Consider the following 13,251-nt stretch of genomic DNA (forward strand, 5'->3'; position numbering starts at 1 on the left):
TTAAGAGTCGAGATGCTATAAACAAAATATGTTTCTAAACAGCGCCTACTAACTAGATAGTTACGATTTTAAGGCCAGTTGGCCATTTTGGCCTCTTGAGAACAAACTCCCCTTTTGGACTTTATAGTCCATATCGAAAACAGCAAAAAAATAAAAAGGGAGGAAAGTACAAAATGTAGATCAAATATCTAAGTTGGAGATTTTCTTACGCGTCAATTCAAGGCCGGCACCTCTCAGTGTGCACCAAGGAAGTACTTGTATAAACTCCGCAACGTTACTTTGGACCACACAACTTGCATTGGGAACCACAAAGCAGCTTTTGCACTCCCAACCGTACACCCCAATCTCCCAAATCCCACATTTCGGGCACTCCCCAAACACATTATAGTCTCCTACATTCTTAAGAGCATTTTCATCAAGTGTGCCAAATGCTAAATATTTAACATTTGGCACACTAAACACCAAAAACAGCCCCTTATGAATGTTTCAAAATTATGAAACATGCTACAATACGCTCTCAAATATAAGAGCGTACGGACATGAATGCTATAATTCTTTTGATTATTTTATTTACTTTTCTTTCTCCTCCCAACACATCTCTCTCCGTCTGCAACACAGCTCTCTCTTTCTCTCCTCTTTGGTCTCCAGCTCTCCGTTGCTCCCTATTTCTTTCTCACTTTCATTTTTTTTTTTTATCTCTCACTCTCTTCCTCTCTCTTTGCATTTCGGTATTATCGCCGTAGATTCGACCCGTCTCTACGCCTTTTTTTTTTTTTTTCCTTTCACTATCTCTCTCTCTTTCTTTTCCTGTCACGAAGAAGAAGGCGATTCCGATTTGAAGCAGAGCTCGCCGATTGAAACTCGCCAATCTGAACCTCTGCTCGCCCAAGGGCAGTCGCCAATCTTTGCTCGTCGTCCTCCATAGTTACCGATCTTTGCTTCTTGTCACGAAGAAGAAGGCGATTCTGATCTGACGCAGAGCTTGCCTAGTGAAGCTCGCCAATCTAAACCTCGGCTCGTAGATCTGAAGCTTTGCTCGCCCAGGGGCAGTCGCCAATCTTTGCTCATCATCCTCCACAACTCTCGCCACTGATCTCGCCGCCGATGGTTGGTTGAGTTTGGTCATTGATTGATTTGTTGGGTTGGAGTTTTGTTGAAGATTTTGAGGTTTTTTTTTTTTGGATTTGGAATTTGTTGGAAGATTCGATGATTGTGGTTGTAGTTTGTGACAGTGGTTGTAGCGGTGGTGGTTGTTGTGACGGTGGTTGTAGCAATGGCTGTTGGTTCTTGGGGGGTGGCGACTGCCACTGGCTGTGCATTTGTATATTTGCTGGGTTTTGGGTAAATATATTATTTTAATGTATAGTAAATATTATTTTAATGTATAGAATTGAATAATAAAACATATGATAAATGAGATATTGTAAAATGATGTGTTAAAATGATGAAGTAGGTTTTTAATGTGTCAAAATAGCATTTTTTATGAGAGAGCTGATGAGAATGCTCTAACTCCTTAACAATGCAACACCTCTCTTGGTCTACTTTTTTTTTTTTTTTGCTGAAAACCTCTCTTGGTCTACTTATTAGCTCAATTCAGTTCAAGTTCATTTCTCTAAATAAGCAAAGAATAAAGGAGACTTATTAGCAAAAATAAAAAGTATAAAAGGAGACTTAGATATGAACGTGTCAGTGTCTTCTGTCAAGGCCAGCAATATGGTCCAACTACCCACTTGTAGGCACAGACAAACATCCAAAAGAGTTAAAGTGGCCGTGGCAGTCAAATAAATGAATAAATAGGAAAGTAGCTTAGTAAAATGCAAAAACTAATAATGACATTTCATTTTTTTTCTTCCAATGCTTGAATGGATATTGGGGGGGCAGAGCCCAAAAATACAATATTTGAAAAAAAAAAAAAAAAATTGCTCTCAAACCATATTAAGCCCTCTAAATATTTCATCACACAGTTATTCAAACAATTAAAACATGAATTTCCTTCAGAGCCAGAGGTTCAAACTCCCAACTCTTAAATGATTCACTTAGCACTAGCAAGCTGGGTGCGAAGGAGCTTGGCTGCAGCAACCATGTTTTTAAGAGCTGGCTTCACCTCGGTGTACTTGCGAGTCTTGAGTCCACAGTCAGGGTTAACCCATAAGATGTTTGTCTCAAGCACAGCAAGCATCTTGTTGATCCGGTCCGCAATCTCTTCAGTTGATGGTATTCTAGGGGAGTGGATGTCATAGACACCAGGGCCAATTCCAGCACCGTACTTGACTCCCTCACGGAAGACCGAAAGAAGCTTCTCATCAGAACGAGAATTCTCAATGGTGATCACATCAGCATCCATGTCGATAATTGAGTGAATGATGTCATTGAAGTTGGAGTAGCACATGTGGGTGTGGATCTGTTGATTGTTGAAAGATGAGAATAAAGAAAAAAATTGAAGCAACTGAAAAAGAATGAAACATAAAGCTAAACTTCAAGGTGCTTTAAGTAGGAAGTGAAAAGGGAATAAACCTGGGTAGTGTCGACGACACCGCAGTTAGTGATCCTGAAGGAGTGAACAGCCCAGTCCAAGTAGAAAGCTTGCTCGGATTTCCTAAGAGGCAACCCCTCTCTCAAAGCAGCCTCATCAATTTGGATAACATTAATACCAGCTTTCTCAAGATCCTCCACTTCGTCCTTGATGGACAATGCAATTTGATAGCAAGTCTCATGTCTGACAACAGGAATTATATGTAGTGTTAGTCTTAAAAAAACAGATCAATCAACAGAAGTAGCTTGTTCTGTCCTTTTTATCTCTTTTTGGTATTCTATTATTTTTATACCTTGGCTGGTCATTTCGAACAAAGGACCAGTTGAGAATGGTGACAGGGCCAGTAAGCATTCCCTTCATAGGGCGAGCAGTCATGCTCTGAGCGGCAGAGGACCAGAAGACAGTCATTGGGTTGGGACGGCTCACATCACCATAGATAATGGGTGGCTTCACACAGCGAGATCCATAAGATTGCACCCACCCATTGACAGTAAAGGCAAAACCAGACAGCTGCTCCCCGAAATACTCAACCATATCATTCCTCTGTAATGAAAATTTTCCACAATTAGTGGGAGCTACTCATACAAAGATAAAAGGTAACCTAGACAGATACAGTGCTCTTTAAAATTTTAAATTTTAGGAAAGCATTAGATATATCCTACTGCTGATCTTCAAATAAACAGATATTAATATAGGGAATCACACCTCAGGCTCTCCATGAACCAGAACATCAATATCAAGTTCTTCTTGGAGCTTGACAACTTTGTTAATTTCCTCCTTAATGGCCTTAACATATTCATCCGCAGAGATTCTATAGAGAACAGCATGATCAGGGAATATATTAGATAAACATTCAAAACTCACATGCTGAGCAAAACAAATAGAATTGTCACTTCACTCACTTCTTTGCCTTGTACTCACGACGGACCCTTCTGAGTTCAATGGTCTGAGGGAAGGAACCAATGGTGGTGGTAGGGAGAATTGGAAGGTTGAGCTTCTTCTGCTGAGCATCCAGTCTGGCGCTCACATTTGTAGCACGGCGGTGGTCAGAACCCTTCAAAGCAGCAGCCTGAGGAATCAAGAAATTAAGTCGTCAGTAAGCACATATACATACAGCATATCCACTTGAAAGGCAGAAAAAATGAAGAATGAGGCACTCACGGCTTTCTGAACGGATTCATTTGTCACCCTTGGAGAGGATTTCCTTGATGCCTGAGCTGCAGCATTATCAGAGAAGAATGCCTGAAAATGAAACCACAAAGAGTGAGTATGTGGCATTCATATCAACTTAAGCAAAAAGAACAATTAAACACAAAAACAATTTCCTTCAAGGTGGTTTACAAGATTTCTCCCAGAAGTTCAAGCAAAAATCTCAACTAATTTTCAAGCAAACAATGCTGCTTCCCCGAAGTCCAAGATTTGCAAATCCACTTATCAAACTTCACTATTATCCTCATTACTGACTAGGAACCAACCACCACAATGGATCTAGTAATTTCAGTACACACACACACAGAGGTGACTTACATCATCCTTGTGACCAGCCAGGGCCTTAGCCAATGCATTCACTTCAACAACTTTCTGTGCTGCAAAAGCAAGCCATGACTTGATTTCCTTGTCCAACTTAGTCTCATTAACTAGATCAACAGCGGTATGGAGAAGCGAGCAGGAGGTAGAGACCACTAGTTTATCTGCACAGAAAAAAGGAAAGAAAAAAAAAATAAAGAACTACATATAATGAAAACATCTATCACCATGGACAACAAGACATAAAACATTTGTACCTTTGCCCACAATGCCTTCAAGAGCATGCAATGTGCTAAGAGAAGCAGCAAGATCATTGGCCCAAATATTCCTTCCATCAACGACTCCAGCAAAGAGGTATTTTCCCTTGGGGAATTCAGCCTTGATCAAATCAAGGGTCTTAGTACCACGAACCAAATCAAATCCAAAAGCAGTGACACCCTTCAAAGCAGTTAGTGTCTTGAATGCCTCAGCAGGAATATCAGCAAAGTAGGTCTCAATGAGAACATTCAATCCAGATAAAGATGATTCTAGCTCAGAGTAGGCATCAGTGAATGCTTTCAATTTGTGAGAATCAAGATCCAATACAATGGTGGGCTCATCAAACTGAATCCAGGAAGCACCAGCTGCTTTAAGCTCAGAGATCACTTCCCTGAAGAAATATTCATCGATGCAACAATGAATTAGAAAATTCAGATCATTTAGATCCGGAATAAACGACATAGATGGTAAGTTTAAAAAATCTCACTTGTAGATAGGAAGGATTTTTTCAAGAAGGGAGAGGAGAGAGAAGTTCTTATCAACACCCTTTGCAGGTTTAGACAGCAACAAGTAGGACACAGGGCCAACAAGGACTGGAACAGTATCTACTCCAAGCTGCATGAGACACAAAGGGAGTGGAACTCAATATACGGCATCTTTTAATAAGTTGATTCACAGGTAAAGAAAATTGAAAGGAATAACTTGTAATTATGATCAGGGCCTGGTACTATTACTATAGAAGGAGGATATATGACAAGAAACCATCATGATGCTTGCATTGCTAGGTTTAACTTCTAGTTTCTATACATGTATGCCATATCAATTTCAAACCATTATCAACATTTTTTTTATTGGTAAGCTACACACACTCACACACACAAACCAAATGGGTTTCGAACCCATAACCTCAGCATCCACCCACACTCGTGAGAATTGGAAGAGCAATTTGGGTTCAAGTCATCATATGGACATATTTGACATTCAAAAAAAAAAAAAAAAACCTCACTGCTATGGACACATTTACCAAAGCAGCTACACATACACACCCAGAGCCAATATATAAATTAATTGACAAAATATTACCAATATTAGAAGTCTAATGGATGGAAGGAAGAAGGACCGAAATAAAGTAATGTTGGCTAAAAATAAACTAATTTTGTGCTAAATCTATTCTTCTCTACTTTCAGTCCCTCCCTCCCTCCCTCCCTCTTAATCCAACTTACCATAAATGATAAACTAATAAAAGAAAATAGAAAAGAAACATACCGCCTTAGCCTCCTTGTATTCAGAAACTGCCTTGTGAGAAGCATAAGAGAAGTTAACATCAGGTCCCAATTCAGGGACAATGAAATGGCTGGATGGATCAACAAAATAACAATAGTTCAATAAAAAATAAAAAAACTTAGTAGTTGCGGTGGAAGGAAGGAAAGTGATGATGATGAAAGTGACTTACTAGTTGGTGTCGAACCACTTGGTCATTTCCATAGCAGGTACAGAGGCATTTCCTCTGGCCATGGAGAAGTAGGTGTCGAATCCAATTTCACCACCATTCCAACCGTATCTTGGTGGAACAGCGCCAAGCATTGCGGTGGTGTCAAGCACCTGATCGTAGTAAGCGAAAGTGTTGCTAGGGATGTACTTGATCCCAGCATCAGCCATCTGCTTCCAGATGGATGACCTCAAATCTGCACTCACCTTCTGCAATTCCTCAGCACTGCTCTTTCCATCCCAGAACGATTCCAATGCAAACTTCAGCTCTCTCTTCGGGCCCATACGAGGGTATCCAACAATATGTGATGCCATTGTTCGTTCTAAAATCAAATAAACAAAATTAAGTACAAAAAAAAATGCTTAGTACTGCTATTCCTGGATCTGTTTAAGAAAAAACTAATCAATTCAATTCCTTCAGATCTAAATCTAATACATTGGTTGGTTTCAATTTCAATTATGTATGTTTTGCCCAGATCTAAATCTAATATCTGAAATCCAGGTCAGATCTAATGTGAATAGCAAAGACCAATTCTAGATCCGGAGGATAAATATGGTTCAGAACACTGCTTTCTTGTAACCAAAACTAGATCCGCCGTGATCCTAGCTAATACTAATTGAGAGATGTGTGTGTTTGTGGTAAGGTCCTATATATATATATATATATATATATATATAAATAAATGGGACTCACAAACTCACTCACCAATAGATCTCTCAAACAAAACAAAACAAAACAAAAAAACAGAAAGAAAGCAAGGAAGTGTTTTTAGATTTGAGTTTATAGAGACATAATCGTCGTCGTCGTTGTCTTTTTTATGTTTTAGAGAAGCAACTAAACTAAAAAGAATGAAATAAAAACAGGGTGTTGCATGGACAGGCAGCAACCCAAAAAGCATACCTTTCGGATCTCAGATTATTATTATTTTTAAAATTTTTGAGAACGAACGAACGAACGAGGGAGGAAGGAGTCTTTGCTGAGCTTGGAGCAGAGCAGAGAAGCGCGAGTTGAATAGAGAGTATTTGGGTCCTATTTATAGCCCAAATTTGGAATTATCATACTTTTACTACAGTGCTGGCTGGCGTACAGTAGATCTCATTTGGCCCGCTTTTCTACTTTTTTAACTATTGTTTTTTTCTCTCTTATTTTCAGTATCTTTACTCGCTCTTGTGGCGCGTGTGACGGTTTTGAACTGCTCAGTTCGTTTCACATTTTCTAGGAAATTTTTTAAAAACTATTTCCTAGCAAAGCTATTTCATTTTAACAAGCACCGGGTTCGGTGCTTGTTAAGGTGAAAAAAGAAAAAAAAAAAAAAAAAAAAAAAAACTGGTCCAAAAAAGTCAAAAAGAACACTATATAGTACTAACAAAAAAAAAAGTTAAAAATTTGACACAAAGATGAATAAAGACAAAAACTTTTGTTAGAAAAAATACAAAAATATTGCTGTTAACAGCACCTTCCAGTGCCCATTAACACAACCCTTCATTTTATTACGTTTGTTAACTACTTTTGAAATGAGTAGTAAGAAAATTATTTCTTAACTTCCCTTATTTAACTTCGTGTGAAATAAAGTTGTTTTCCATAAAATTTTAAACTATGTTTGTTTCGACTGTAATGAAAATTAGGAAAACATTTTACATGATGGTTAGTGTTTGGTTTGGACTGAAAAAAGGATCTTTGACTGTAAAATAGGTGGGCTTGAAGTGTAAAATTGTTTACACTTCAATTTACCTTCAAACCATTTCTATGGTCTACCTGAGAGAGAGAGAGAGAGAGAGAGAGAGAGAGAGAGAGAGAGAGAGAGAGAGAGAGAGAGAGAGAGAGCCACCAGGGACAAAGGTTGTCAATGAGGGAGAGAGCACCACCGACAGCTGAACTCGAGCTTTGGTCCACTGCTGTTAGTGGCTGTGCCTATCACCGCTGATTAAGGACTGGCCACCAGGGACAAAGGTTGTCAATGAGGGAGAGAGCACCACCGACACCTGAACTCGAGCTTTGGTCCACTGCTATTAGTGGCTGTGCCTATCACCGCTGATTAAGGTCAAATCCAAAGCCCTCTTCCTCTCTCTCCATCCTTCTTTCTCGCTCTTCCTCTCATATCGATCTTACTTCTCTCTCTCAATGGTGGTGGGTTAGGTTGAGTTCTAGCGTTGATGGTGGCCAATTGGGGGTGGTTTTTGGTGGATTGGTTGCTTGGGTGATTTGGGGGTTTCAAGGGTGGTGGGTTGTGGGTTTGGTAGATGGGTTTTGATTTTGAGATTAATGGGTTTTGATTTTGTTTATAATTTTTTCAAGTTAATTGGTTATGTGGTGGTTGATGGTGGCTGGGTTTATAGTGGTGGCTGGGTTGATGGAAATAGGTTTTTACATGCAAAATCAGACACTGAAAATAATTTTACGACATATTTTCCATAAAGCAGACAAATAACTAAAAATATTTTCCTTTTCGTAAAACATTTTCACTTGAAAATATTTTACATATTGCCAAATACAGCCTTGGTGGAAAAGAACTTTATCTCCTACTAGGTTAAATATGAGAAGTTAAGAGATAGTTTTTCTTTGACCATTTTTTTAAGAGAAATGTTATATTCATAATATTTTCACAACAAATTTTATGTGGTAGGTTGTTAATGAGTTTTGATTTTGTTTATAATTTCTTCAAGTTAATTGATTATTTGGTGGTTGATGGTAGCTGGGTTTATAGTGGTGGCTGGGTTGATGGAAATAGGTTTTTACATGCAAAACCAAACACTGAAAATAATTTTACGGCATATTTTCCATAAAGCAAACAAACAACTAAAAATATTTCCTTTTCGTAAAACATTTTCACTTGAAAATATTTTACACTTGGAAAATATTTTACACATTGCCAAACGCAGCCTAAGTGGAAAAGAACTTTATCTCCTACTAAGTTAAATATGAGAAGTTAAGAAATAGTTTTTCTTTGACCATTTTTTTAAGAGAAATGTTATATTCACAATATTTTCATAACAAATTCTATGTGGCAGGTTGTTACAGGTTGTTAATGAGTTTTGATTTTGTTTATAATTTTTTCAAGTTAATTGGTTATTTGGTGGTTGATGGTGGCTGGGTTTATAGTGGTGGCTGGGTTGATGGAAATAGGTTTTTACATGCAAAACCAAACATTGAAAATAATTTTACGGCATATTTTACATAAAGCAGACAAACAACTAAAAATATTTTCCTTTTCGTAAAACATTTTCACTTGAAAATATTTTACACTTGGAAAATATTTTACATATTGCCAAATGCAGCCTTAGTGGAAAAGAACTTTATCTCCTACTAAGTTAAATATGAGAAGTTAAGAGATAGTTTTTCTTTGACCATTTTTTTAAGAGAAATGTTATGTTCACAATATTTTCATAACAAATTCTATGTGGCAGGTTGTTAATGAGTTTTGATTTTGTTTATAATTTTTTCAAGTTAATTGGTTATGTGGTGGTTGATGGTAGCTGGGTTTATAGTGGTGGTTGGGTTGATGGAAATAGGTTTTTACATGCAAAACCAAACACTGAAAATAATTTTACGGCATATTTTTCATAAAGCAGACAAACAACTAAAAATATTTTCCTTTTCGTAAAACATTTTCACTTGAAAATATTTTACATATTGCCAAACGCAGCCTTAGTGGAATAGAACTTTATCTCCTACTAAGTTAAATATGAGAAGTTAAGAGATAGTTTTTTTTTTACCCTTTTTTTTTAAGAGAAATGTTATGTCCACAATATTTTCACAATAAATTCTATGTGGCAGTTTGTTATAGGTTGTTAATGAGTTTTGATTTTGTTTATAATTTTTTCAAGTTAATTGGTTATGTGGTGGTTGATGGTGGTTGGGTTTATAGTGGTGGCTGGGTTGATGGAAATAGGTTTTTACATGCAAAACCAAACATTGAAAATAATTTTACGGCATATTTTCTATAAAGTAGACAAACAACTAAAAATATTTTTCTTTTTGTAAAACATTTTTATTTGAAAATATTTTACACTTGGAAAATATTTTACATATTGCCAAACATAGCCTTAATGGAAAAGAACTTTATCTCCTACTAAGTTAAATACGAGAAGTTAAGAGATAGTTTTTCTTTGACCATTTTTTTTTAAAGAGAAATGTTATATCTACAACATTTTCACAACAAATTTTATGTGGCAGGTTGTTACAGGTTGATAATGGTGGGGTAAAGAAGTAATTTTAGTAGTAGGTTCAAATCAAAACCAATAACAACTAACCACCTATGATTTGTTGTGAAAATGTTGTGGATATAACATTTTTTTTTAAAAAAATACTAAAAAACACTCGAAAATGTGTAAAACTATCTTCACATAAGGTTTTCCATTAAAATAAACGACCTTAATTTTAAGCTTAAAAATCAACTCATATTTTATTTAATATTAAAAAAAAAAATCTTAAACATTTGACATCATTGAGCTTGATTAGAGACTTCAGCCCAATGAAGTTTTTCTTTTAGGCCAAACTCATGTGAATGTCATGGGATATTATGTTAATGCTGTTAGGGATATTATACAAAGTAATAATGGAAGAATAAGGTCAACACAAAAGACAAAACAGAAAATAGATAACTTAGAGTCACAATATCGTTTTCCTTAGACAATATTTGCCCCTCACACTATTGTTGCTAAAGGGTTATCGCAAATTTGTCCCCAGGATACAACCAAGATATTGGGTTCTACAGATAGCAATTTTGAAAAATGACTGTAGGATTTCTTGTGTTTCTCTTTAACATAGGCCTCTATTTATACCTATAGGGTTATATTTCATCAAAAGACACGTATAGAGAGTTAAAATATTTCATAAAACCATTTACAAGGCTTGAAACTTTTTCAACCTTTCCGAATAGTCACCAGAAAAATTCTGCAGAAAATTCAGTTTTCGAGTTTTGATCAATCGAGAGGTTCTTTCGATAGATCGAATGCTCTTTTCGATCGATCGAATAAGGATCGACTAGCGATCAAACCAGGCAAAAGCTCTAGGATTTTTTCTTTACCATTTCGATCGATCAAGCCAAAGCTTCGACCGATCGAAAATGCTTATTTCAGAATTTTTACTTTATGAAACAATATTCTCTAAACTCAAACAACATTATTACAACCTATCCTTATATATACCTATATATACAATAAATGCCTCTTAAAATGACAGTCAATTGTTAATACCGTTCCTCAAAAATTAATGGTTTTGGACTTGGAGTTGCCATTTATCTTAATTAACAAATAAGAAAACCATAATGAATTCAACATTTTATTGATTAAATTGAAAATTTACATTTGATAGAAAGATATAAAGAAATACATTACCTTCATTCGAGATAGAATCTAAGAAAGTACATGGTTTTGATTCCTAGTTACATTCTAAAAAATGAAAATTACATGTGAGAAAACCTAATCTACAAATCATTAATCTAAAATTCGAAAGATAAGTTATAAAATAGGAAAGTGTTAAGCACTCCACCCATATGATAGTCATGGATCCATGTCATGCAAGCAAAATATTCAAACTTGTTGCAAACAAGTAAACAATATGTCATTATCATGAAAGTAGATTGAAAAATTAGAGTTTGAAAAAGATATTGAGCATGCGAGTTTATTCCATAAACCCTAGATAGATTTGAAGTTTAATGATCTAAACTACATGGTTTAGAGATTTATACCTACATGCAATGTTGGATTCAAGTGATGACCTTAAATGTTTTAGTATTTTGAATGTTATTGCAACACGTTCTTCGATCAAGCTCGGAATTTAGGTGGCACTTCGACTTTATTTGGATCAAGGTTCGAGCGGAATGAATGGTACCTTCTTGGATCGATATTGAATAGGTGGCTCCTCCTTGGATCAAGTCTTGGATGAGCAGCTTCTCTTTGAATCATTAGGGCATCACCTCCTTTCTTTGAAGTTTTCTTCAAAAATGCTCTCCGTGTTCTTCCAAGGTTCAGGCAGAGTGATGATAGATCTTTGAGTTAAGAGGTTACCTTTGAGGTGATTAGTATTCAAAAAGTCATGAATTGACGGAAATGATCAGCAATCACCTTAGTGGCTTTCTTCAGTAGCTCTCAAAGGATTTCAGTGTCTTGTGAATGAGAGGGAGTCTTCTCTATTAATAGAGGGAATAGAGGGCCTTGGGGATAATTTAGGATGAATTTGAAAGTCTCCTTAGCTTAATTTTTAGCACATGTACAGATGGGGCTGTGCAATGCAAACTAGAATAGAGGAGATCACATGAAAAACGAAATGAAGTCAGGAACCTGGGCTCAAGTGCCAATCGACACTCGAATTCTTCATGTTCCAGTTGGCACTCAAAGTCCCTATCCAAGTGCGGCACTTGGACTCGGCTCCTGCCTTTTTTCCTGTTTCGAGTTTTGACAATTTTTTACTCTTTTTGATGGTTTCTTAGAGTTCTTTTTTTTTTTTTTCAATAAATTTTGAATTTATTCTCTTTGAACACTTGCATTAGTCAATGTAAAATGGAATAAGTGCAAAATTTTGGCTAACCTACCCAAAAAATCATCTACACCAATTTGTCTAAAATTATGCGTATCTTGTCCATAGTTACAAATTACAATACCCATTTAAATTTACATGGGTATTGTTCATGTGTAAAGACATTTTAGTCATTTCTCAATTCACTTTTACCGGTAGATGTGTGTGTGTAAGTGATGTGGGTGTTTTAAAAAAATGGTTATGTAAATGCAGAATGAATATTTTTTTTGATAATCATAAAGAATGAATATTTTATTGAGATAACCGGAGAAAATGGGCTTTTGTTCTTTTTTTAAAAAAAAATCCAGCATTTTTCCTCCTTTTCCAAACTAATTAAGGAAATGCCCCTATTTTGAAACTCGACTTTCTAAAAATTGAGTTATAACAAACTGAAAACTAAAAAAATAATAATAATAATAAATAAATAAAAAATAAATAAAATTATGGGACCCTATAGTGGCGTTTTAAGGACCCTATAGTGGCGTCATGCAATTTTTTTTTTTTTTTTAAGTTTGATCACCCCACACCTATAGTGGCGTTTTAAGGAGCCCTATAGTGATGTTGAAACTCGATTTTGAGAAAATCGAGTTTCAAAACAGGGGCATTTCTTTAATTAGTTTGGGAAAGGAGGCAAAATGCTAGATTTTTTGCGCAAAAGGGGCAAAGGCCAATTTTCTCCGAGATAACTTTTAGGATAGATAATATGATGTAGGTGTTTTTAAAAAATGGTTGTGTGAAATATATTAAAAAAAAAATGGTTCTTATACTAAAACAAACATGAGTTTTTGCACGAGTTGATGCACATATTCTTACAATCCAAATTCATTTGTAGACTATTTTTCACTTCTAAACACTCAATTAATTGTTTCTATAAAAAAAACACTTAACTAATTAGAGATAATTAATCAGTTTTGTTTTTAATCTCATG

The 13,251-nt window shown here is 35.9% G+C and overlaps 1 protein-coding gene across 1 annotated transcript; it reads right to left on the reverse strand.

Annotated features, from left to right (window-relative positions):
• Window positions 1-1,810: 1,810 nt before the first annotated feature.
• On the reverse strand, window positions 1,811-6,819 carry LOC115952855 (5-methyltetrahydropteroyltriglutamate--homocysteine methyltransferase). The gene is made up of 12 exons (XM_031070185.1): window positions 6,708-6,819; window positions 5,772-6,129; window positions 5,585-5,672; window positions 4,806-4,933; window positions 4,318-4,709; window positions 4,061-4,224; window positions 3,695-3,775; window positions 3,436-3,602; window positions 3,239-3,344; window positions 2,826-3,076; window positions 2,515-2,716; window positions 1,811-2,401 (listed from the first exon to the last, which is right to left on the reverse strand). The coding sequence occupies exons 2-12, from the start codon at window positions 6,119-6,121 to the stop codon at window positions 2,033-2,035; spliced, it is 2,298 nt and encodes a 765-aa protein (XP_030926045.1). The 5' UTR covers window positions 6,122-6,129; window positions 6,708-6,819; the 3' UTR covers window positions 1,811-2,032.
• Between the last annotated feature and the right edge of the window lie 6,432 nt (window positions 6,820-13,251).

This window comes from Quercus lobata, chromosome 7 (assembly GCF_001633185.2).
Source record: "Quercus lobata isolate SW786 chromosome 7, ValleyOak3.0 Primary Assembly, whole genome shotgun sequence".
Taxonomy (NCBI): Eukaryota; Viridiplantae; Streptophyta; class Magnoliopsida; order Fagales; family Fagaceae; genus Quercus; species Quercus lobata.